The 26,611-nt window shown below is 44.2% G+C and overlaps 1 protein-coding gene across 3 annotated transcripts in view; it reads right to left on the bottom strand.

The window, feature by feature from the left end:
• The window catches only part of LOC124013436 (gamma-aminobutyric acid type B receptor subunit 1-like), a 247,874-nt gene that overhangs the window by 53,484 nt on the left and 167,779 nt on the right, over window positions 1–26,611 (bottom strand). For all 3 annotated transcript variants that reach the window (XM_046327784.1, XM_046327782.1, XM_046327783.1), the window contains one exon: window positions 26,206–26,333. In XM_046327784.1, coding sequence (XP_046183740.1) covers window positions 26,206–26,333 — 128 coding nt within the window. The remainder of the gene's footprint in view (window positions 1–26,205; window positions 26,334–26,611) is intronic.

Below are 26,611 nucleotides of genomic sequence, written 5' to 3'. Positions count from 1 at the left end.
TAGTGTGGTAGTGTACTGTAGTGTGATAGTGTACTGTAGTGTGGTACTGTAGTGTGATAGTGTACTGTAGTGTGGTAGTGTACTGTAGTGTGGTAGTGTACTGTAGTGTGATAGTGTACTGTAGTGTGGTACTGTAGTGTGATAGTGTACTGTAGTGTGGTAGTGTACTGTAGTATGGTAATACTGTAGTGTGATAGTGTACTGTAGTGTGTTATTATACTGTAGTGTGGTAGTGTACTGTAGTGTGGTAGTGTACTGTAGTATGGTAATACTGTAGTGTGATAGTGTACTGTAGTGTGGTAGTGTACTGTAGTGTGGTAGTGTAGTATTGTGGTAGTGTACTGTAGTGTGGTAGTGTACTGTAGTGTGGTAGTGTACTGTAGTGTGGTAGTGTAGTAGTGTGGTAGTGTACTGTAGTGTGGTAGTGTACTGTAGTGTGGTAGTGTACTGTAGTGTGTTACTTAGTGTGGTAGTGTAGTAGTGGTAGTGTACTGTAGTGTGGTAGTGTACTGTAGTGTGGTAGTGTACTGTAGTGTGGTAGTGTACTGTAGTATGGTAAACTGTAGTGTGATAGTGTACTGTAGTGTGGTAGTGTACTGTAGTGTGGTAGTGTACTGTAGTGTGGTAGTGTACTGTAGTGTGGTAGTGTACTGTAGTGTGATAGTGTACTGTAGTGTGGTAGTGTACTGTAGTGTGGTAGTGTACTGTAGTGTGGTAGTGTACTGTAGTATGGTAATACTGTATTGTGATAGTGTACTATAGTGTGTTATTATACTGTAGTGTGGTAGTGTACTATAGTGTGGTAGTGTACTGTATTGTGATAGTGTACTATAGTGTGTTATTATACTGTAGTGTGGTAGTGTACTGTAGTGTGGTAGTGTACTGTAGTGTGGTAGTGTACTGTAGTGTGGTAGTGTACTATAGTGTGGTAGTGTACTATAGTGTGGTAGTGTATTTTAGTGTGGTAATACTGTAGTGTGTTATTATACTGTAGTGTGGTAGTGTACTGTAGTGTGGTAGTGTACTGTAGTGTGGTAGTGTAGTATTGTGGTAGTGTACTGTAGTGTGGTAGTGTACTGTAGTGTGGTAGTGTACTGTAGTGTGGTAGTGTAGTAGTGTGGTAGTGTACTGTAGTGTGGTAGTGTACTGTAGTGTGGTAGTGTACTGTAGTGTGTTATTATACTGTAGTGTGGTAGTGTACTGTAGTGTGGTAGTGTACTGTAGTGTGGTAGTGTACTGTAGTGTGGTAGTGTACTGTAGTATGGTAATACTGTAGTGTGATAGTGTACTGTAGTGTGGTAGTGTACTGTAGTGTGGTAGTGTACTGTAGTGTGGTAGTGTACTGTAGTGTGATAGTGTACTGTAGTGTGGTAGTGTACTGTAGTGTGGTAGTGTACTGTAGTGTGGTAGTGTACTGTAGTATGGTAATACTGTATTGTGATAGTGTACTATAGTGTGTTATTATACTGTAGTGTGGTAGTGTACTATAGTGTGGTAGTGTACTGTATTGTGATAGTGTACTATAGTGTGTTATTATACTGTAGTGTGGTAGTGTACTGTAGTGTGGTAGTGTACTGTAGTGTGGTAGTGTACTGTAGTGTGGTAGTGTACTATAGTGTGGTAGTGTACTATAGTGTGGTAGTGTATTTTAGTGTGGTAATACTGTAGTGTGTTATTATACTGTAGTGTGGTAGTGTACTGTAGTGTGGTAGTGTACTGTAGTGTGGTAGTGTACTGTAGTGTGGTAGTGTACTATAGTGTGGTAGTGTACTATAGTGTGGTAGTGTATTGTAGTGTGGTAATACTGTAGTGTGGTAGTGTACTATAGTGTGGTAGTGTACTGTAGTGTGGTAATACTGTAGTGTGGTAGTGTACTGTAGTGTGGTAATACTGTAGTGTGGTAATACTGTAGTGTGGTAGTGTACTGTAGTGTGGTAGTGTACTATAGTGTGGTAATACTGTAGTGTGGTAGTGTACTGTAGTGTGGTAGTGTACTATAGTGTGGTAGTGTACTATAGTGTGGTAATACTGTAGTGTGGTAGTGTACTGTAGTGTGGTAGTGTACTATAGTGTGGTAGTGTACTATAGTGTGGTAATACTGTAGTGTGGTAGTGTACTGTAGTGTGGTAGTGTACTATAGTGTGGTAGTGTACTATAGTGTGGTAATACTGTAGTGTGGTAGTGTACTGTAGTGTGGTAGTGTACTATAGTGTGGTAGTGTACTATAGTGTGGTAATACTGTAGTGTGGTAGTGTACTGTAGTGTGGTAGTGTACTGTAGTGTGGTAGTGTACTGTAGTGTGGTAATACTGTAGTGTGGTAGTGTACTGTAGTGTGGTAGTGTACTGTAGCGTGGTAGTGTACTATAGTGTGGTAATACTGTAGTGTGGTAGTGTACTGTAGTGTGGTAGTGTACTGTAGTGTGGTAGTGTACTATAGTGTGGTAATACTGTAGTGTGGTAGTGTACTGTAGTGTGGTAGTGTACTGTATTGTGATAGTGTACTATAGTGTGGTAATACTGTAGTGTGGTAGTGTACTATAGTGTGGTAGTGTACTATAGTGTGGTAATACTGTAGTGTGGTAGTGTACTGTAGTGTGGTAGTGTACTGTAGTGTGGTAGTGTACTGTAGTGTGGTAGTGCACTATAGTGTGGTAGTGTAGTAGTGTGATAGTGTACTGTAGTGTGGTAGTGTACTATAGTGTGGTAATACTGTAGTGTGGTAGTGTACTATAGTGTGGTAATACTGTAGTGTGGTAGTGTACTGTAGTGTGTTATTATACTGTAGTGTGGTAGTGTACTATAGTGTGGTAATACTGTAGTGTGGTAGTGTACTGTAGTGTGGTAGTGTACTGTAGTGTGGTAGTGTACTATAGTGTGGTAGTGTACTATAGTGTGGTAATACTGTAGTGTGGTAGTGTACTATAGTGTGGTAATACTGTAGTGTGGTAGTGTACTATAGTGTGGTAGTGTACTGTAGTGTGGTAGTGTACTGTAGTGTGGTAGTGTACTGTAGTGTGGTAGTGTACTATAGTGTGGTAGTGTAGTAGTGTGATAGTGTACTGTAGTGTGATAGTGTACTATAGTGTGGTAGTGTAGTATAGTGTGGTAGTGTACTGTAGTGTGATAGTGTACTGTAGTGTGGTACTGTAGTGTGGTAGTGTACTGTAGTGTGGTAGTGTACTATAGTGTGGTAGTGTACTGTAGTGTGATAGTGTACTGTAGTGTGGTACTGTAGTGTGGTAGTGTACTGTAGTGTGGTAGTGTACTGTAGTGTGGTAGTGTACTGTAGTGTGGTAGTGTACTGTAGTGTGATAGTGTACTGTAGTGTGGTAGTGTACTATAGTGTGGTAGTGTACTGTAGTGTGGTAGTGTACTGTAGTGTGATAGTGTACTGTAGTGTGGTAGTGTACTATAGTGTGGTAGTGTACTATAGTGTGGTAGTGTACTGTAGTGTGATAGTGTACTGTAGTGTGGTAATACTGTAGTGTGGTAGTGTACTATAGTGTGGTAATACTGTAGTGTGGTAGTGTACTATAGTGTGGTAGTGTACTGTAGTGTGGTAGTGTACTGTAGTGTGGTAGTGTACTGTAGTGTGGTAGTGTACTATAGTGTGGTAGTGTAGTAGTGTGATAGTGTACTGTAGTGTGATAGTGTACTGTAGTGTGATAGTGTACTATAGTGTGGTAGTGTAGTATAGTGTGGTAGTGTACTGTAGTGTGATAGTGTACTGTAGTGTGGTACTGTAGTGTGGTAGTGTACTGTAGTGTGGTAGTGTACTATAGTGTGGTAGTGTACTGTAGTGTGATAGTGTACTGTAGTGTGGTACTGTAGTGTGGTAGTGTACTGTAGTGTGGTAGTGTACTATAGTGTGGTAGTGTACTGTAGTGTGGTAGTGTACTGTAGTGTGGTAGTGTACTGTAGTGTGATAGTGTACTGTAGTGTGGTAGTGTACTATAGTGTGGTAGTGTACTGTAGTGTGGTAGTGTACTGTAGTGTGATAGTGTACTGTAGTGTGGTAGTGTACTATAGTGTGGTAGTGTACTATAGTGTGGTAGTGTACTGTAGTGTGATAGTGTACTGTAGTGTGATAGTGTACTGTAGTGTGGTACTGTAGTGTGGTAGTGTACTGTAGTGTGGTAGTGTACTATAGTGTGGTAGTGTACTGTAGTGTGGTAGTGTACTGTAGTGTGATAGTGTACTGTAGTGTGGTAGTGTACTATAGTGTGGTAGTGTACTGTAGTGTGATAGTGTACTGTAGTGTGGTACTGTAGTGTGGTAGTGTACTGTAGTGTGGTAGTGTACTATAGTGTGGTAGTGTACTATAGTGTGGTAGTGTACTGTAGTGTGATAGTGTACTGTAGTGTGGTACTGTAGTGTGATAGTGTACTGTAGTGTGGTAGTGTACTGTAGTGTGATAGTGTACTGTAGTGTGGTACTGTAGTGTGATAGTGTACTGTAGTGTGGTAGTGTACTGTAGTGTGGTAGTGTACTGTAGTATGGTAATACTGTAGTGTGATAGTGTACTGTAGTGTGTTATTATACTGTAGTGTGGTAGTGTACTGTAGTGTGGTAGTGTACTGTAGTATGGTAATACTGTAGTGTGATATGATAGTGTACTGTAGTGTGGTAGTGTACTGTAGTGTGGTAGTGTAGTATTGTGGTAGTGTACTGTAGTGTGGTAGTGTACTGTAGTGTGGTAGTGTACTGTAGTGTGGTAGTGTAGTAGTGTGGTAGTGTACTGTAGTGTGGTAGTGTACTGTAGTGTGGTAGTGTACTGTAGTGTGTTATTATACTGTAGTGTGGTAGTGTACTATAGTGTGGTAGTGTAGTAGTGTGATAGTGTACTGTAGTGTGATAGTGTACTATAGTGTGGTAGTGTAGTATAGTGTGGTAGTGTACTGTAGTGTGATAGTGTACTGTAGTGTGGTAGTGTACTGTAGTGTGATAGTGTACTGTAGTGTGGTAGTGTACTATAGTGTGGTAGTGTACTATAGTGTGGTAGTGTACTGTAGTGTGATAGTGTACTGTAGTGTGGTAGTGTACTATAGTGTGGTAGTGTACTGTAGTGTGATAGTGTACTGTAGTGTGATAGTGTACTGTAGTGTGGTACTGTAGTGTGGTAGTGTACTGTAGTGTGGTAGTGTACTATAGTGTGGTAGTGTACTATAGTGTGGTAGTGTACTGTAGTGTGATAGTGTACTGTAGTGTGGTACTGTAGTGTGATAGTGTACTGTAGTGTGGTAGTGTACTGTAGTGTGATAGTGTACTGTAGTGTGATAGTGTACTGTAGTGTGGTACTGTAGTGTGATAGTGTACTGTAGTGTGGTAGTGTACTGTAGTGTGGTAGTGTACTGTAGTATGGTAATACTGTAGTGTGATAGTGTACTGTAGTGTGTTATTATACTGTAGTGTGGTAGTGTACTGTAGTGTGGTAGTGTACTGTAGTATGGTAATACGGTAGTGTGGTAGTGTACTGTAGTGTGGTAGTGTACTGTAGTGTGGTAGTGTACTGTAGTGTGGTAGTGTAGTAGTGTGGTAGTGTACTGTAGTGTGGTAGTGTACTGTAGTGTGGTAGTGTACTGTAGTGTGTTATTATACTGTAGTGTGGTAGTGTACTGTAGTGTGGTAGTGTGGTAGTGTACTGTAGTGTGGTAGTGTACTGTAGTGTGGTAGTGTACTGTAGTGTGGTAGTGTACTGTAGTGTGATAGTGTACTGTAGTGTGGTAGTGTACTGTAGTGTGGTAGTGTACTGTAGTGTGGTAGTGTACTGTAGTGTGGTAATACTGTAGTGTGATAGTGTACTATAGTGTGTTATTATACTGTAGTGTGGTAGTGTACTGTAGTGTGGTAGTGTACTGTAGTGTGATAGTGTACTGTAGTGTGGTAGTGTACTGTAGTGTGGTAGTGTACTGTAGTATGGTAGTGTACTGTAGTATGGTAATACTGTATTGTGATAGTGTACTATAGTGTGTTATTATACTGTAGTGTGGTAGTGTACTATAGTGTGGTAGTGTACTGTATTGTGATAGTGTACTATAGTGTGTTATTATACTGTAGTGTGGTAGTGTACTGTAGTGTGGTAGTGTACTGTAGTGTGGTAGTGTACTGTAGTGTGGTAGTGTACTATAGTGTGGTAGTGTACTATAGTGTGGTAGTGTATTGTAGTGTGGTAATACTGTAGTGTGGTAGTGTACTATAGTGTGGTAGTGTACTGTAGTGTGGTAATACTGTAGTGTGGTAGTGTACTGTAGTGTGGTAATACTGTAGTGTGGTAATACTGTAGTGTGGTAGTGTACTGTAGTGTGGTAGTGTACTATAGTGTGGTAGTGTACTATAGTGTGGTAATACTGTAGTGTGGTAGTGTACTGTAGTGTGGTAGTGTACTATAGTGTGGTAGTGTACTATAGTGTGGTAATACTGTAGTGTGGTAGTGTACTGTAGTGTGGTAGTGTACTATAGTGTGGTAGTGTACTATAGTGTGGTAATACTGTAGTGTGGTAGTGTACTGTAGTGTGGTAGTGTACTGTAGTGTGGTAGTGTACTGTAGTGTGGTAATACTGTAGTGTGGTAGTGTACTGTAGTGTGGTAGTGTACTGTAGTGTGGTAGTGTACTATAGTGTGGTAATACTGTAGTGTGGTAGTGTACTGTAGTGTGGTAGTGTACTGTAGTGTGGTAGTGTACTATAGTGTGGTAATACTGTATTGTGGTAGTGTACTGTAGTGTGGTAGTGTACTGTAGTGTGGTAGTGTACTGTAGTGTGGTAGTGTACTGTAGTGTGGTAGTGTACTATAGTGTGGTAATACTGTAGTGTGGTAGTGTACTATAGTGTGGTAGTGTACTATAGTGTGGTAATACTGTAGTGTGGTAGTGTACTGTAGTGTGGTAGTGTACTGTAGTGTGGTAGTGTACTGTAGTGTGGTAGTGTACTATAGTGTGGTAATACTGTAGTGTGGTAGTGTACTATAGTGTGGTAGTGTACTATAGTGTGGTAATACTGTAGTGTGGTAGTGTACTGTAGTGTGGTAGTGTACTATAGTGTGGTAATACTGTAGTGTGGTAGTGTACTGTAGTATGGTAGTGTACTATAGTGTGGTAGTGTACTATAGTGTGGTAGTGTACTATAGTGTGGTAGTGTACTGTAGTGTGGTAATACTGTAGTGTGGTAGTGTACTGTAGTATGGTAATAATGTATTGTGAAAGTGTAATATTATACTGTAGTGTGGTAGTGTACTGTAGTATGGTAATAATGTATTGTGATAGTGTAATATTATACTGTAGTGTGGTAGTGTACTCAGATTTTCTGTGTCTCTATGTTTTTGGTTGGATAGGTTTGTCAATATCTTTCTTAGATTTTTCCATTCTTCTTCAAACCATTTCAAACCAAATTAAATTGTATTTGTCACATGATCCGAAAACAACAATAAAGGGAAATGCTGACTTACAAGCCCTTAACCAACAATGTAGTTTTAAGAAAAATACCTAAAGAAAATAAGAAATAAAAGTAATTAAAGAGCAGCAGTAAAATAACAATAGCGAGACTATATACAGGGGGGTACCGATACAGAGTCAATGTGTGGGGGCACCAGTTGAGGTAATATGTACATGTAGGTAGAGTTATTAAAGTGACAATGATGCATAGATGATAACATCAGAGTAGCAGTGGTGTAAAAAGGGGGGGGCAATGTGAATAGTCTGGGTAGCCATTTGACTAGATGTTCAGGACTCTTATGGCTTGGGGGGTAGAAGCTGTTTAGAAGCCTCTTGGACCTAGACTTGGAGCTCCGATACTGCTTGTCGTGCGGTACCAAAGAGAACAGTCTATGACTAGGGTGACTGGAGTCATTGACAATTTTTAGGGCTTTCCTCTGACACCGCCCGGTACCGAGGTCCTGGATGGCAGGAAGCTTGGCCCCAGTGATGTACTGGGCCGTATGCACTACACTCTGTAGTGCCTTGCGGTCAGATGCCGATCTCCTTTGTCTTGATCATGTTGAGGTTGTTGCTCTTGCACCACACGTTTAGGTCTGTGACCTCCTCCCTATAGGCTGTCTTGTCGTTGTCAGTGATCAGGCCTACCACTGTTGTGTCATCAGCAAACTTAATGATGGTGTTGGGAGTCGTGCCTTGCAGTGCAGTCATGAGTGAACAGAGAGTACAGGAGGGGACTGAGCACTTACCCCTGAGGGGCCCCAGGGTCCTTAGCTGAGTGATGAGCTTTGACGGTACTATGGTGTTCCTTTTGTCCAGGTGGGAAAGGGCAGTGTGGAGTGCAATAGCGATGCAGCATCTGTGGATCTGTTGGGGCGGTATGCAAATTGGAGTGGCTCTAGGGTTTCTGGGATAATGGTGTTGTTGTGAGCCATGACCAGCCTTTCAAAGCACTTAATGGCTACAGACGTGAGTGCAACGGGTCGGTAGTCATTTAGGCAGGTTACCTTAGTGTTCTTGGGCACAGGGACTATGGTGGTCTGCTTGAAACACGCTGGTATGACAGACTCAGACAGGGAGAGGTTGAAAATGGCAGTGAAGACACTTTCCAGCTGGTCAGCGCATGCTCGGAGTACACATCCTGCTAATCCGTCTGGTCCTGTGGTCTTGTGAATGTTGACCTGTTTAAAGGGCTTACTCACATCGGCTGCGGAGAGCGTGATCACACAGTCGTCGGCAACAGCTGATGCTCTCATGAATGTTTCAGTGTTATTTGCCTCGAAGCGAGCACAGAAGTAATTTACCTCGTTTGGTAGGCTCGTGCCACTGGGCAGCTCTCGGCTGTGCTTCCCTTTGTAGTCTGTAATAGTTTGCAAGCCCTGCCACATCTGAAGAGCGTCAGAGCCGGTGTAGTATGATTTGATCTTAGCCCTGTATTGACACGTTGCCTGTTTGATGGTTCCTCGGAGGGCACAGCGGGATTTCTTATAAGCTTCCGGGTTTGAGTCCCGCTCCTTGAAAGCAGCAGCTCTACCCTTTAGCTCAGTGCGGATGTTGCCCGTAATCCATGGCTTCTGGTTGGGGTATGTACGAACAGTCACTGTGGAGACAACGTCATCGATGCACTTATTGATGAAGCCTGTGACTGACGTGGTGGACTCCTCAATGCCATCGGAAGAATCCCGGAACATGTTCCAGTCTGTGATAGCAAAACAGTCCTGTAGTTTAGCATCTGCTTCATCTGACCACTTTTTTATTGACCGAGTCACTGGTGCTTCCTGCTTTAGGTTTTGCTTGTAAGCAGGAATCAGGCGGATAGAATTATGGTCAGATTTGCCAAATGGAAGGCGAGGGATCATTGAGTGGGGTCTTAATGCAGCATCGGTTAGTGAGGTAAATAGACTGCTGTGAAGAATATAGATGAACACTTTCAAGGGTAAATAGTGTGGTCTACAGCTTATCATGAGATACTCTACCTCAGGTGAGCAAAACCTCGAGACTTCCTTAGAAATCGTGCATCAGCTGTTGTTTACAAATATACATAGGCCGCCACCCCTGGACTTACCAGAGGCTTCTGTTCTATCCTTCTGTTCTATCCTTCTGTTCTATGCTGCTGTTCTATCCTGGTGTTCTATCCTTCTGTTCTATCCTTCTGTTCTATCCTGCTGTTCTATCCTGCTGTTCTATCCTTCTGTTCTATCCTTCTGTTCTATCATGCTGTTCTATCCTTCTGTTCTATCCTGCTGTTCTATCCTGCTGTTCTATCCTTCTGTTCTATCCTTCTGTTCTATCCTTCTGTTCTATCCTGCTGTTCTATCCTGCTGTTCTATCCTTCTGTTCTATCCTGCTGTTCTATCCTTCTGTTCTATGCTGCTGTTCTATCCTTCTGTTCTATCCTTCTGTTCTATCCTTCTGTTCTATCCTGCTGTTCTATCCTTCTGTTCTATCTTGCTGTTCTATCCTTCTGTTCTATCCTGCTGTTCTATCCTTCTGTTCTATCCTTCTGTTCTATCCTTCTGTTCTATCCTTCTGTTCTATCCTGCTGTTCTATCCTTCTGTTCTATCCTGCTGTTCTATCCTGCTGTTCTATCCTTCTGTTCTATCCTGCTGTTCTATCCTTCTGTTCTATCCTTCTGTTCTATCCTGCTGTTCTATCCTTCTGTTCTATCCCTTCTGTTCTATCCTTCTGTTCTATCCTTCTGTTCTATCCTTCTGTTCTATCCTTCTGTTCTATCCTTCTGTTCTATCCTTCTGTTCTATCCTTCTGTTCTATCTGTTCTATCCTTCTGTTCTATCCTTCTGTTCTATCCTCTGTTCTATCCTGCTGTTCTATCCTTCTGTTCTATCCTTCTGTTCTATCCTGCTGTTCTATCCTTCTGTTCTATCCTTCTGTTCTATCCTGCTGTTCTATCCTATTCTGTTCTATCCTTCTGTTCTATCCTGCTGTTCTATCCTGCTGTTCTATCCTTCTGTTCTATCCTTCTGTTCTATCCTGCTGTTCTATCCTTCTGTTCTATGCTGCTGTTCTATCCTGCTGTTCTATCCTTCTGTTCTATCCTTCTGTTCTATCCTGCTGTTCTATCCTTCTGTTCTATCCTTCTGTTCTATCCTTCTGTTCTATCCTGCTGTTCTATCCTTCTGTTCTATCCTTCTGTTCTATGCTGCTGTTCTATCCTGCTGTTCTATCCTTCTGTTCTATCCTTCTGTTCTATCCATCTGTTCTGTTCTTCTGTTCTATCCTTCTGTTCTATCCTTCTGTTCTATCCTTCTGTTCTATCCTTCTGTTCTATCCTGCTGTTCTATCCTTCTGTTCTATCCTGCTGTTCTATCCGGATACGGCTTATAACCCACCAGCTGTATGTTAATCATGTCATCGTTCAGCCACGACTCGGTGAAACATAAGATATTACAGTTTTTAAATGTCCCATTTTCTTTTTTTTTAGTTTGACCATTTTTATTATCCAGCGATTGTACGTTGGCCAATAGTACTGATGGCAAAGTTAGATTAGCCACTCGTCGCCTGATCCTCACAAGGCACCTCGATCTCCTTCCGTGATATCCTCTGTCTCTTTCTCCTGTGAATGAAGGGGATGAGGGCCTGTTCGAGTGTCTGGAGTAAATCCCTCTCGTCTGACTCATTAAGGAAAAATTCTTTGTCCGGTTCGAGGTGAGTAATCACTGTTCTGATGTTCTGATGTTCTGTTCTGATGTCCAGAAGCTCTTCTCAGTCGTAAGAGACGGTAGCAGCAACATTATGTACAAAATAAGTTACAAACAAACTTCAGTTATCCTCTCCGGCGCCATTTGTCATTTGTTCATTTTCTTTAGTTGCCTGCTTGACATTTTTTGATTTGATAGGGAAGCTGAGAGGTCAAATACACTGTTAAGATTTTCTACTGCCAAGTTTACATCTTCACTATTACAGTGGAATGTTTTGTCCAGGAAGTAGACTTAAAGGGATTGAATTTGTCGTTTCCTAATTGTTTTTTGGTTTCCACACTATGTTCCTTCCATCTGTAGCTTTTCTTGTGATTGAGTATTGATTGAGCATTGCTCTGTTGAAGTCGACTGTGATTTTGCTGTGATCTGATAGGGATATCAGTGGGCTGATTTTGAAAGCTTTGGTAGACTGGGTTGAGGTCAGTGATAAAGTAGTTTACAGTACTACTGCCAAGAGTTGAGCTATAGATGTAGGAGACCCCTCGAAGCCTAACATTGACTATGTACAGTTGAAGTCGGAAATGTACATACACCTTAGCCAAATACATTTAACTCAGTTTTTCCACAATTCCTGACATTTAATCCTAGTAAAAATTCCCTGTCTTGGGTCAGTTAGGATCACCACTTTATTTTAAGAATGTAAAATGTCAGAACAATAATAGAGAAAATTATTTATTTCAGCTTTTATTTCTTTCATCACATTCCCAGTGGGACAAAAGCGTCTCCTTCCTGAGCAGTATGATGGCTGTGTGGTCCCATAGTGTTTATACTTGCATACTATTGTTTGTACAGATGAATGTGGTACCTTCAGGTGTTTGGAAATTGCTCCCAAGGATGAACCAGACTTGTGGTGGTCTACAATTTCTTTCTGAGGTCTTGGCTGATTTCTTTTGATTTTCCCATGATGTCAAGCAAAGAGGCACTGAGTTTGAAGGTAGGCCTTGAAATACATCCACAGGTACACCTCCAATTGACTCAAAGGATGTCAATTAGCCTATCAGAAGTTTCTAAAGCCATAGAATCATTTTCTGGAATTTTCCAAGCAGTTTAAAGGTACAGTCAACTTAGTGTATGTAAACCTCTGACCCACTGGGAATGTGATACAGTAAATAAGAAGTGAAATTATCTGTAAACAATTGTTGGAAAAATTATTTGTGTCGTGCACAAAGTAGGCGTCCTAACGAACTTGCCAAACCTATAGTTTGTTAACAAGAAATTTGTGGAGTGATTGAAAAACGAGTTTTAATGACTCCAACCTAAGTGTATGTAAACTTCCGACTTCGACTGTACATGCCCAGCGTCCGACAGAGCTGCAGGAGTTGTGATCCGTTTTTGTTGGTTATGTTGTCGTTGTTGTGCCTAGGGGGGCATAAGGGGGAGGGAATGCTGTCACCTCCAGGTAGGTGTTTGTCCCTCTGTGTTCCTGAGGGTGTCAAGTTTTTGTCCAATTCTGCCATTTAGGTCATCCATCCCCCTCTAGGATGGAGAATCTGTCTTCATTAAGGTATGGGGATTCTAGTGGGGGGATATAGGGGATTCTAGTGGGGGGATATAGGGGATTCTAGTGGGGGATATAGGGGATTCTAGGGGGGATATAGGTAACACACAGGGGGGGGATATGGGGGGGATTCTAGTGGGGGGATATAGGGGGGATATAGGGGATTCTAGTGGGGGTAGGGGGGGGATATAGGTAACACACAGGGGGGGGGATATGGGGGGGATTCTAGTGGGGGATATAGGGGATTCTAGTGGGGGATATAGGTAACACACAGGGGGATATAGGGGATTCTAGTGGGGGGATATAGGGGATTCTAGTGGGGGGATATAGGTAACACACAGGGGGATATTTGTCTCTGTTCAGACCATGTCCTTATTCATTTCTAGCCAGATGTAAAACGTTCCTGTTTTGATTAATTTAATAGAGTGGGTTAGGTCTTCTGTATACCAGATGAACATACCCACTGAGTCTCTTCCCTGTTTCACACCTGGTAGTTTGGTGGATGGGACTACCAGCTCTCTGTTACCTAGAGGCCAACCAGTGGGTCTATCTCCTCTACACCATGTCTTTATCTCTCTGTCTCACACATACAGGTCGACTCCCCAGAGAGTGAGTGAGTGAGTGAGTGAGTGAGTGAGTGAGTGAGTGAGTGAGTGAGTGAGTGAGTGAGTGAGTGAGTGAGTGAGTGAGTGAGTGAGTGAGTGAGTCAGTCAGTCAGTCAGTCAGTCAGTCAGTCAGTCAGTCAGTCAGTCAGTCAGACATATAAAACACGTTTAGCAATCTACTACTGACTCATCTTCGCCAGAACAACAGGCTACCTGGTGAGATGATTGATCATTTTGGAATTACACAGAACAATAGACTCGGTCAACGTTTATCATCCATATATATATACACATAGAATTACACAGAACATGACAGTGACCCAACATGGAATAGATGGTGAAATGACGTCTGTTCCCAGTAAATGGCTACTGGCTGTATATGCCTAAATATAAGCCATTGTAACATCTCCTTCAACAGGATGGGATGAATCATCATCATTTTGGGTTTTTATCTGTTTTTAACAAAACAATGTCTTTGCTTTCATAATCTGTATGTCTTATTGCCAAATTCAGAGTGTAAATATTAATATAGTTATTAATCTTATGAACATAGAATGAATCACTTTCACATCAGTTCGGTGGATGCTAGCTTAGTGACACATCACGTCAGGCATTCCACTCTCTTATCTGCACTATCAAAACTGTGTGCGTGTGTGTGTGTGTGTGTGTGTGTGTGTGTGTGTGTGTGTGTGTGTGTGTGTGTGTGTGTGTGTGTGTGTGTGTGTGTGTGTGTGTGTGTGTGTGTGTGTGTGTGTGTGTGTGTGTGTGTGTGTGTGTGTGTGTGTGTGTGTGTGTGTGTGTGTGTGTGTACGGAGAAGTAAATAGTTGTTATTATTTATTGTTATTATTTATTTGAATAAATGCCATTGCGAACCTTGACAGGGTTTTTTCTCAGAAACATGGTTTTGGTGACACAGACTGTAATGGCAGGCAGAGAGCGTATGATTGATTATTTAGAGTAGATAGATCCCGATGGTCTCATTAGAAAACTAACATTCTTCTCTTTTCAAAACTCCAATGTGACTGATTATGATGGCGCAAGTCACATATTCTGGAAAATCAATTACGACATTTGTGAGGAAAATCAATGCTACCCGGCTGGCAATGAGCACTCTGCAGGCAGGCTGCCCTCTAAAGTGATGGTGAGGTGCAGGAAGGCTAACCTTCTAAAGTGATGGCGTAGGGGCAGGCAGGCTGACCTTCTAAAGTGATGGCGAGGTGCAGACAGGCTAACCCTCTAAAGTGATGGCGTAGGGGCAGGCAGGCTAACCCTCTAAAGTGATGGTGAGGTGCAGGAAGGCTGCCCTCTAAAGTGATGGTGAGGTGCAGGAAGGCTAACCCTCTAAAGTGATGGTGAGGTGCAGGCAGGCTAACCCTCTAAAGTGATGGTGAGGTGCAGGAAGGCTAACCCTCTAAAGTGATGGTGAGGTGCAGGAAGGCTGCCCTCTAAAGTGATGGTGAGGTGCAGGAAGGCTAACCCTCTAAAGTGATGGTGAGGTGCAGGAAGGCTAACCCTCTAAAGTGATGGTGAGGTGCAGGAAGGCTGCCCTCTAAAGTGATGGTGAGGTGCAGGAAGGCTGCCCTCTAAAGTGATGGTGAGGTGCAGGAAGGCTAACCCTCTAAAGTGATGGTGAGGTGCAGGAAGGCTAACCCTCTAAAGTGATGGTGAGGTGCAGGCAGGCTAACCCTCTAAAGTGATGGTGAGGTGCAGGAAGGCTAACCCTCTAAAGTGATGGTGAGGTGCAGGAAGGCTAACCCTCTAAAGTGATGGTGAGGTGCAGGCAGAACATCCTTTTCAACCGATTCTGCAACCTCAGCTACAAGTAGGCGTAGGATTCTGCAACCTCAGCTACAAGTAGGCGTAGGATTCTGCAACCTCAGCTACAAGTAGGCGTAGGATTCTGCAACCTCAGCTACAAGTAGGCGTAGGATTCTGCAACCTCAGCTACAAGTAGGCGTATGATTCTGCAACCTCAGCTACAAGTAGGCGTAGGATTCTGCAACCTCAGCTACAAGTAGGCGTAGGATTCTGCAACCTCAGCTACAAGTAGGCGTAGGATTCTGGAACCTCAGCTACAAGTAGGCGTAGGATTCTGCAACCTCAGCTACAAGTAGGCGTATGATTCTGCAACCTCAGCTACAAGTAGGCGTAGGATTCTGCAACCTCAGCTACAAGTAGGCGTAGGATTCTGCAACCTCAGCTACAAGTAGGCGTAGGATTCTGGAACCTCAGCTACAAGTAGGAGTATGATTCTGCAACCTCAGCTACAAGTAGGAGTAGGATTCTGCAACCTCAGCTACAAGTAGGCGTAGGATTCTGCAACCTCAGCTACAAGTAGGCGTAGGATTCTGCAACCTCAGCTACAAGTAGGCGTAGGATTCTGCAACCTCAGCTACAAGTAGGCGTAGGATTCTGCAACCTCAGCTACAAGTAGGCGTATGATTCTGCAACCTCAGCTACAAGTAGGCGTAGGATTCTGCAACCTCAGCTACAAGTAGGCGTAGGATTCTGCAACCTCAGCTACAAGTAGGCGTAGGATTCTGGAACCTCAGCTACAAGTAGGCGTAGGATTCTGCAACCTCAGCTACAAGTAGGCGTATGATTCTGCAACCTCAGCTACAAGTAGGCGTAGGATTCTGCAACCTCAGCTACAAGTAGGCGTAGGATTCTGCAACCTCAGCTACAAGTAGGCGTAGGATTCTGGAACCTCAGCTACAAGTAGGAGTATGATTCTGCAACCTCAGCTACAAGTAGGAGTAGGATTCTGCAACCTCAGCTACAAGTAGGCGTAGGATTCTGCAACCTCAGCTACAAGTAGGCGTAGGATTCTGCAACCTCAGCTACAAGTAGGCGTAGGATTCTGCAACCTCAGCTACAAGTAGGCGTAGGATTCTGGAACCTCAGCTACAAGTAGGCGTAGGATTCTGCTTGCTCTGGACCAGAGCAATATTATTGTATTTTTACATGCAGGTGAGACGTACTTTAATAATGCAACCTATGGGATTACAGAATCAAATGAGTCTGGATTGTGGGTTTCGGTGAGATTGGGAATATAGGAAAATATCCTAGGCTCTATATAAGGTAACTAGGAGAGTCAATAGATAGATAATACTCTTGGTTTACGCTACAGTGTTACACGCTAAATGTTTCTGATCTGTGATAGATGAGCAAACTAATAAATGAGCTGCCATTTGCACTTGTCCAGACAGAGATCAATTGACCAAAATGTACAGACTGATTCAGTGAAACAAAATCACATTGATTGATTATCAGACAAATCACATGCTATTGGTCGGAAGTAGGACAGGCTACTTCGCGAGTGAACTGCCAAATCCACTTTCATAACATGCCATCAAAATGTTCTGATCACTTATTAATATATGAGCAGACTAGAATATACAGATGATCATTAGCTAATATTTCCCCAGCCGAATTGTTACCAAATATCCAAACAGAGATTCAGTGAAAATAAAGATCTGACATTGATTGATTTATCTACAGTAGATGATTCCTCGACGCTGGTCTCAAAACAGCGTGGCGGCGCTGTCACAATCAAACCGGTAGTCCTACTGAAATTATCATCTAGGTGATCACACGTGACTTATGCTTTAAATTAGTTTAAAATAACGGTGGGTTATGAATTTGATATACGCCTTCAATTGCATTAGTTGTATTTATTCCAATATGTTCATCATTCCGTTGATCATAATAACTAAAGTGAGTTGTCCTCTATCCACGATTTTTCTAGGGCCAATGGCCGTTTCCTCGGTCAATCTGGGATCGAACTTTCAATTCTGATGAGAACTCTGAACAGCATTCGGAAGTATTGTGTACAGAGGGGAAAGTCAGGAAGATTCATTAATATCATATTTTATTTACAATGCACTAATACAACTAACGGTTTCTTTTTATTTTCTTGTTTTTTGGTAACAACAAAAAAAAGTAAAGAGCCCAAATCTTCGAACAAACGAAAAGAAAGAAGAGAAAGAAAGAAGAGAGAACAGAAAGGACAACAGCGTGTCGCCCAATGTTTCACAAAGGAAGGTGGGTGTCGTCTGAGGTGTAAATGAACCTGTTAGCTTAGTCCATAGTGAAACAGGTTACTTTTGCTTCCCTAACATTAGTTACTTAATATTTTCACAGAAAAGTATTAATAATAACAACTATTTACATTTAGCCGACATTTAATCAATGCAGGCAAACTTTTAACAAGCTATTCATAGTAAATCAGTTGTCCCTGACCCTGTCTGGTGCCCAACAGATACAGCTTCAGAATCACCAGCCCTGTCTCCCCATCCCCCTGAACCAGCCCTGTCTCCCCATCCCCCTGAACCAGCCCTGTCTCCCCATCTCCCTGAACCAGCCCTGTCTCCCCATCTCCCTGAACCAGCCCTGTCTCCCCATACCCCTGAACCAGCCCTGTCTCCCCATCCCCCTGAACCAGTCCTGTCTCTCCATCCCCCTGAACCAGCCCTGTCTCCCCATCCCCCTGAACCAGCCCTGTCTCCCCATACCCCTGAACCAGCCCTGTCTCCCCATACCCCTGAACCAGCCCTGTCTCCCCATCCCCTGAACCAGCCCTGTCTCCCCATCCCCCTGAACCAGCCCTGTCTCCCCATCTCCCTGAACCAGCCCTGTCTCCCCATCCCCTGAACCAGCCCTGTCTCCCCATCTCCCTGAACCAGCCCTGTCTCCCCATCCCCCTGAACCAGCCCTGCCTCCCCATCTCCCTGAACCAGCCCTGTCTCTCCATACCCCTGAACCAGTCCTGTCTCTCCATACCCCTGAACCAGCCCTGTCTCTCCATACCCCTGAACCAGCCCTGTCTCCCCATACCCCTGAACCAGCCCTGTCTCCCCATACCCCTGAACCAGCCCTGTCTCCCCATCCCCTGAACCAGCCCTGTCTCCCCATCTCCCTGAACCAGCCCTGTCTCCCCATACCCCTGAACCAGCCCTGTCTCCCCATACCCCTGAACCAGCCCTGTCTCCCCATACCCCTGAACCAGCCCTGTCTCCCCATCCCCCTGAACCAGTCCTGTCTCTCCATACCCCTGAACCAGCCCTGTCTCCCCATCTCCCTGAACCAGCCCTGTCTCCCCATACCCCTGAACCAGCCCTGTCTCCCCATACCCCTGAACCAGCCCTGTCTCCCCATCCCCCTGAACCAGCCCTGTCTCCCCATCCCCCTGAACCAGCCCTGTCTCCCCATCCCCCTGAACCAGCCCTGCCTCCCCATCCCCCTGAACCAGCCCTGTCTCCCCATCCCCCTGAACCAGCCCTGTCTCCCCATACCCCGAACCAGCCCTGTCTCCCCATCTCCCTGAACCAGCCCTGTCTCCCCATACCCCTGAACCAGCCCTGTCTCCCCATCCCCCTGAACCAGCCCTGTCTCCCCATCCCCCTGAACCAGCCCTGTCTCCCCATACCCCTGAACCAGCCCTGTCTCCCCATCCCCCTGAACCAGCCCTGTCTCCCCATCTCCCTGAACCAGCCCTGTCTCCCCATACCCCTGAACCAGCCCTGTCTCCCCATCCCCTGAACCAGCCCTGTCTCCCCATCCCCCTGAACCAGCCCTGTCTCCCCATCTCCCTGAACCAGCCCTGTCTCCCCATACCCCTGAACCAGCCCTGTCTCCCCATACCCCTGAACCAGCCCTGTCTCCCCATCCCCTGAACCAGCCCTGTCTCCCCATCCCCCTGAACCAGTCCTGTCTCTCCATACCCCTGAACCAGCCCTGTCTCCCCATACCCCTGAACCAGCCCTGTCTCCCCATACCCCTGAACCAGCCCTGTCTCCCCATCCCCTGAACCAGCCCTGTCTCCCCATCCCCCTGAACCAGCCCTGTCTCCCCATCCCCCTGAACCAGCCCTGCCTCCCCATCCCCCTGAACCAGCCCTGTCTCCCCATCCCCCTGAACCAGCCCTGTCTCCCCATCCCCCTGAACCAGCCCTGTCTCCCCATCCCCCTGAACCAGCCCTGTCTCCCAACTGAAGGAGGTGAGCAGCATTGTGTTGAATGACATGTCAGTTGGCATAATTGCAGGTACTGCAATGCATTGTGGACAGGAATGTGATTCTCCAGTCAGGACAAATCTCACTAGACACAGAAGGCAGCCAATATCAGAGTCTTGAAAGAAGAGATGCAGGCTCTTAGAGATGGATGGGAGTCTCTCCTGTCTGAGGCAACACTGATTGCTACACAAATGGATGATGCACCTCAATTAATCGAGGAACACAACCGCCAGAGGAAAAGGTGTTTTGGAACCCAGTGTTTTTTTACTGCTGTGGACATCATAAGTTACTTGGGCACTAGGTTCCATACAACTGCAAAAATTGTAGAAGAATTTCCCTGCTGTTCTGAAAGTTGGGCAGTGATCATGAAGTATTCCAGAGATCTGACACCTGAGGTTCAAAAGGAAGTAAGACACCTGAACACTGTATATACTGACTCTGTCCACTGTATATACTGACTCTGTCCCCTCCTAACCTGTCCCCTTGGTCTCCTGACACTGTATATGCTGCCTCTGTCCCCTCCTAACCTGTCCCCTCTTGGTCTCCTGAACACTGTATATGCTGCCTCTGTCCCCTCCTAACCTGTCCCCTCTTGGTCTCCTGAACACTGTATATGCTGACTCTGTCCCCTCCTAACCTGTCCCCTCTTGGTCTCCTGAACACTGTATATACTGCCACTGTCCCCTCCTAACCTGTCCCCTCTTGGTCTCCTGAACACCTGAACACTGTATATGCTGCCTCTGTCCCCTCCTAACCTGTCCCCTCTTGGTCTCCTGAACACCTGAACACTGTATATGCTGCCTCTGTCCCCTCCTAACCTGTCCCCTCTTGGTCTCCTGAACACCTGAACACTGTATATACTGACTCTGTCCCCTCCTAACCTGTCCCCTCTTGGTCTCCTGAACACTGTATATGCTGCCTCTGTCCCCTCCTAACCTGTCCCCTCTTGGTCTCCTGGACACTGTATATACTGACCCTTCCCCTCCTAACCTGTCCCCTCTTGGTCTCCTGAACACTGTATATGCTGCCTCTGTCCCCTCCTAACCTGTCCCCTCTTGGTCTCCTGAACACTGTATATGCTGCCTCTGTCCCCTCCTAACCTGTCCCATCTTGGTCTCCTGAACACTGTATATGCTGCTCCCCTCCTAACCTGTCCCCTCTTGGTCACCTGAACACTGTATATACTGACCCTTCCCCTCCTAACCTGTCCCCTCTTGGTCACCTGAACACTGTATATACTGACCCTTCCCCTCCTAACCTGTCCCCTCTTGGTCACCTGAACACTGTATATACTGACCCTTCCCCTCCTAACCTGTCCCCTCTTGGTCACCTGAACACTGTATATACTGACCCTTCCCCTCCTAACCTGTCCCCTCTTGGTCTCCTGAACACTGTATATACTGACCCTTCCCCTCCTAACCTGTCCCCTCTTGGTCACCTGAACACTGTATATACTGCCACTGTCCCCTCCTAACCTGTCCCCTCTTGGTCTCCTGACACCTGAACACTGTATATGCTGACTCTGTCCCCTCCTAACCTGTCCCCTCTTGGTCTCCTGAACACTATATATACTGACTCTGTCCCCTCCTAACTTGTCCCCTCTTGGTCTCCTGAACACTGTATATGCTGCCTGTGTCCCCTCCTAAGATGCAGCTGCAAAGCATTTTGGGAGAAGTGTGCATTGCTTTACGTATATTTTGCACACTGCCTGTGACTGTTCCTGGTGGCGAGAGAGTTTTCCAGTAAGCTAAAACTGATTTTAAAAACTATTTGACTATGTCCCTGGAAAGGATTCACAGTCTTGCCATGCTGTCCCCTTGAAAGTCCGTTAGCTAGAAAGCTGGACTTCAAAGACTTGATCAGGGACTTTGCTAGTAAGAAGGCTCAGCGCTGGGCTCTTGGTGAGGAAGGCTGAGCGAGGCCCAGTGATAACTGTTTAATGGCATGGCTGTGGATACTGGATCACTACACATGATGCCCACAGGCTGAGAACAAGACTGAGAACAGGATATATCTCAAAGTAGTGGCTGGATTTACCATAAAATGTGTTGTGCACAATCAAGACCCCAAGTGGAAGAAACCTATTGATTTGGTGACCTCTTGACCTTTCCTCTGGCGCCATCATCAGGCCTTTTCATTTTTCCATTTGTACAGCTGCTTATTGTCTAGTTTGTTATGTATACCTTAGTTTAAAAAATCTTCTGCTGATTTTACTATTTTGTTCGTTATAACATTCTATAGATGATAATGTTAATGTATATTTAAGTTATATTTATTTTTAAGTTATTCATCAATGTTAAGAGAATTTTCCCATTCAAGAATTTGACCATTAAAATGAGATTTAGACTGTAAAAGATTGCATTTATCATATTTCTTGTAGAGGGGATCAGTCTTTTGCATCGAATAGTGAATTCCACTGTATGCAGACTGTTGCATGAATGTCTACACAGCGTTATATTATCACAGCTCACTGTCAGGAAATATCCTACAGTAAATATTGAACTACAAGCGAGTTGAAAGCCTGCAAAGGTAGAGTTATTTAAAGCTGTGAATGGGTCGATTGGGTTCTGGAGGTGTGTGGTTAAAGGTAGAGTTATTTAAAGCTGTGAATGGGTCGATTGGGTTCTGGAGGTGTGTGGTTAAAGGTAGAGTTATTTAAAGCTGTGAATGGGTCGATTGGGTTCTGGAGGTGTTCTGGAGGTTACAGGCAATTGTGCAGGGTTGGTGTGGCCTGGGGTGGTGGGGCCCAATGTGATATCTTTTCATGGGGCCCAAAATCCCTGCAGGGGTGCCAGCGTGTGCAGTCCGGCAGTGTCAATTATGCTGTGTACTTTGAATTTATGGCGACTTTGTGTGAAGTAAATACTCTAGAGGTAAATATGCTAGAGGTAAATATGCTAGACTAAAAGGCATCCATCCAACAACCTGTTTGGATAATGTGCTATTTTGTTTACTGCCAATCTGTTGCTGCACATGTTGTGTATTCTTCGGAATTGCATTAACACGACATTGGGGGGAGAAATGTTGTAATTTCCTGACTCTTGTAGTAACCAAAAAAGTGTTAAACAAATCAAAATTGATTTTAGATTCTTCAAAGTAGCGACCCTTTGCCTTGATGACAGCTTTGTATTCTCTCAACCAGCTTTATGAGGTAGTTACCTGGAATGCATTTCAATTAACAGGTGTGCATTGTTAAGAAGTACATTCATTACATTTCTTTCCTTGAGCCAATCAGTCGTGTTGTGACAAGGTAGGCGTGGTATAAAGAAGATAGGGAAAGGGGGATACCTAGTCAGATGTTCAACTGAATATATTCAACCATGTCTTTTGCATTTAACCCAACCCATCTGAATCAGACAGATACGTGGGGCTGCCTTAATCAACATCCACGGAGCCTGGTGAACAGTGGGTTAACTGCTTTGCTCAGGGGCAGAATGACAGATTTTTACCTTGTCAGCTCAGGGATTCGATCCAGCGACCTTTCGGTTACTGGCCCAATGCTCTAACCACTAGGCTACCTGCTGCCCAAAGCCCTATTTGGTAAAAGGTCAAGTCCATATGTGACCCGTTTCAGGAAACTAGGCGTATGTTGCTGGTCACCACTTCACAGGAAAGCCTTTTGAAAATAAACTTTTTTATTTTATCAAAATGTGTTTTTTTTTGTTGGCAGAAATGCATTCTGGATCATATGAACTTTCATGTGCCTTAATAACAAACTTGTATGCCATCTGAAAATTGGAATAAAACTGTTAAATTACGAGCCTAGTTGGTTGACCCACAGAAAAAGTGAGCAACCTTCCCCGAGCCATGATTGGCTGAGATAAAGAGTGGGCTGGACATGCCGAGAAATGATTTTGAATTGAATTGAGTTTGCCACATAGCACACGTCTGTCTATTTGAGCTGGTCAGTATGTCGAGTTAATCCTGTCGAGTAGTAAAACCGCATAAGTGTTGCTCTCCACTTCCTGGAGGACCGAGTTTTGAAATCAGTAGAATTAGAGTATGATAGCTAAGGAGATGGAGAAAACACCTGTTTCTGCATTACATCTTCAAACTAACGGGTAACCATGGCATCCGACAGGAGACGCGTTCATCCACGAATGATGTATACAGGTAAGATAAGATGGTTGAAGTGCACTGTTAGCTAGCTAGCTAACTTTAGCTGGCTGGCTCGCTAGCTAACGTTATGTGTATCTCAGAGCCATTTGAGAGAGATCCTCACTGAACTTCTGGAGAGAGTTTGCTGCACTGAAAGTAAAGGGGCTGAATCATTTTGCACGCCCAATTTTTCCGTTTTTGATTTGTTAAAAAAGTTTGAAATATCCTATAAATGTCGTTCCACTTCATGATTGTGTCCCACTTGTTGTTGATTCTTCACAAAAATTACAGTTTTATATCTTTATGTTTGAAGCCAGAAATGTGGCAAAAGGTCACAAAGTTCAAGGGGGCCGAATACTTTCGCAAGGCACTGTACATTTGCTTGTCTAGTTTTGCTCTCGGAGTGTTCAGAGTGCACACTGGACTCTTTAGTCGAGGAGTAGAGTTGATCCGAGCGTTCTGACCTAACAACAGCAGTCACGCACCGAAGCTAACTGGCTAACGTTGGCTAGCTGGCTAGCTCCCTCCAGACACAAATGAGAGAACAGCTCCCTCTGACCATTTTACTCCTTGATATTGGAAGTTTACATACACTTAGGTTGTAGTCATTAAAACTTCTTATGGCTGTGGGCAGTATTGAGTAGCTTGGATGCATAAGGTGCCCAGAGTAAACTACCTGCTACTCAGGCCCAGAAGCTAAGATATGGATACCATTAGTAGATTTTGATAGAAAACACTCTGACGTTTCTTAATTTGTTTGAATGATGTCTGTGAGTATAACAGAACTCATATGGCAGGCAGAAACCTGAGAAAAAAATCCAACCAGGAAGTGGGAAATCTGAGGATTGTAGTTTTTCAAGTCTTTGCCTATCCTATATACAGTGTCTATTGCACTTCCTAAGGCTTCCACTAGATGGCAACAGTCCTTAGAACCTTAAAACTCGTTTTTCAACCACTCCACAAATATTTTGATAAGAAACTATAGTTTCTTTAGAAGCTTCTGATAGGCTAATTAACATATTTTGAGTCAATTGGAGGTGTACCTCTGGATGTATTTCGAGGCTTACCTTCAAACTCAGTGCCTCTTTGCTTGACATCGAAACTGTTTGGCCATAATGACCATCGTTATGTTTGGAGAAAAAAGGGGGATGCTTGCAAGCCGAAGAACACCATCCCAACCGTGAAGCACGGGGGTGACAGCATCATGTTGTGGGGGTGCTTTGCTACAGGAGGGACTGGTGCACTTCACAAAATAGATAGCATCATGAGGGGGGGAAATGATGTGGATATATTGAAGCAACATCTCAAGACATCAGTTAAAGCTTGGTCGCAAATGGGTCTTCCAAATGGGCAATGACCCCAAGCATGCTTCCAAAGTTGTGGCAAAATGGCTTAGGGACATCAAAGTCAAGGTATTGGAGTGGCCATCACAAAGCCCTGACCTCAATCCTATAGAAACTTTGTGGGCAGAACTGAAAAAGCATGTGTGAGCAAGGAGGCCAAAAACCTGACTCAGTTACACCAGCTCTGTCAGGAGGAATGGGCCAAAATTCACCCAACTTATTGTGGGGAGCTTGTAGAAGGCTACCCGAAACGTTTGACCCAAGTTAAACAATTTAAAGGCAATGATACCAAATACTAATTGAGTGTATTTAAACTTCTGACCCACTGGGAATGTGATGAAAGAAATAAAAGCTGAAATAAATCAATCTCTACTATTATTCTGGCATTTCACATTCTTAAAATAAAGTGGTGATCCTAACTGACCTAAGAAAGGGAATTTTTACTAGGATTAAATGTCAGGAATTGTGAAAAACAGAGTTTAAATGTATTTGGCTAAAGTTCAGACTTCAACTGTATATCTATCGACAGTTGTTGCATTGAAAGTTGAAAGTTCACATGTTCCAGAAGGCAAAAACTAAGAAGAAATGAAATCTAGTTTTCTGAAACGAGTCACATACAGCATGTGAAAATGAACTGCAAAGCACACTGGGTATTATTTTTGGCTTTGTTTCAGGGAGGAGCTCATTAGAATAATACTCAGCATGCTTTGCAATTGTTAATTTTTACATATACTATAATATTTAGTTCATTTAGGGGACGCTCTTATCACACCATAGTGCCATCAGAAACCAATGCAAGGAGAAAGGGGGCCACAAAATTGTGAACCACCATAAAAAAAAAATGATATTGAGAAGTAATTTGAAAATACAAATTATTATTATTATTATTATTATTATTATTACAAATTATACCTCTTGAACGTATCTTGTTCCAAAAAACAGTGTAGTTCAGCCCTGTGTCATACAAATGACTCAATACGAAATAAATGTAACAGAAATACCATGACAACAGTACACACACACACACACACTCATACACACACCCACGGACACACACAGAAATACTGTTCATGACTACAGCACCCGCCCGCCCGCACGCACACACACAGAAATACTGCTCGTGACGAGAGCACACACACACACACACACACACACACACACACACACACACACACACACACACACACACACACACACACACACACACACACACACACACACACACACACACACACACACACACACACACACACACACACACAGAGAAATACTGCTCATGACGAGAGCACGCACGCATACACACACACACACACACACACACACACACACACACACACACACACACACACACACACACACACACACACACACACACACACACACACACACACACACACACACACACACACACACACACACAGAAATACTGCTCATGCCGAGAGCACGCACACATACACACACACACACACACACACATACACACACAGAAATACTTACTGAGACGTTGTAGATGGCCATGCCCACAGCGCGGTGGTCATTGATCTTCTCTGTAGATATAGACTTGGTCTCATAAGCCAAGAAAATCCCCAGGAGCAGCAGCAAGCCCTTATAACCATACACCACCCCTAGGGGGAGGGAGGGAGGGAGGGAGGGAGGGAGGGAGGGAGGGAGGGAGGGAACTAGGTTTTTAGTGTTCACTGGCAGTTGCTCCAGACTCAGGCCTCATGTTAAAGGTAAGATATTAACAGATGGGTTTAATGTACTGGTGGTACAGAGGCTGAGCCCCCTCTCCTTACCATGTCTCCCCCTCTCCTTACCATGTCTCCCCTCTCCTTACCAAGTCTCCCTCTCTCCTTACCAAGTCTCCCTCCCTCTCTCCTTACCAAGTCTCCCTCTCTCCTTA

The sequence above is a fragment of the Oncorhynchus gorbuscha genome, linkage group LG24 (assembly GCF_021184085.1).
Source record: "Oncorhynchus gorbuscha isolate QuinsamMale2020 ecotype Even-year linkage group LG24, OgorEven_v1.0, whole genome shotgun sequence".
In the NCBI taxonomy this organism is placed as follows: Eukaryota; Metazoa; Chordata; class Actinopteri; order Salmoniformes; family Salmonidae; genus Oncorhynchus; species Oncorhynchus gorbuscha.
The sequence above is the reverse complement of the archived record's forward strand: the minus strand, read 5'-3'. Positions and strand labels throughout refer to the sequence as shown.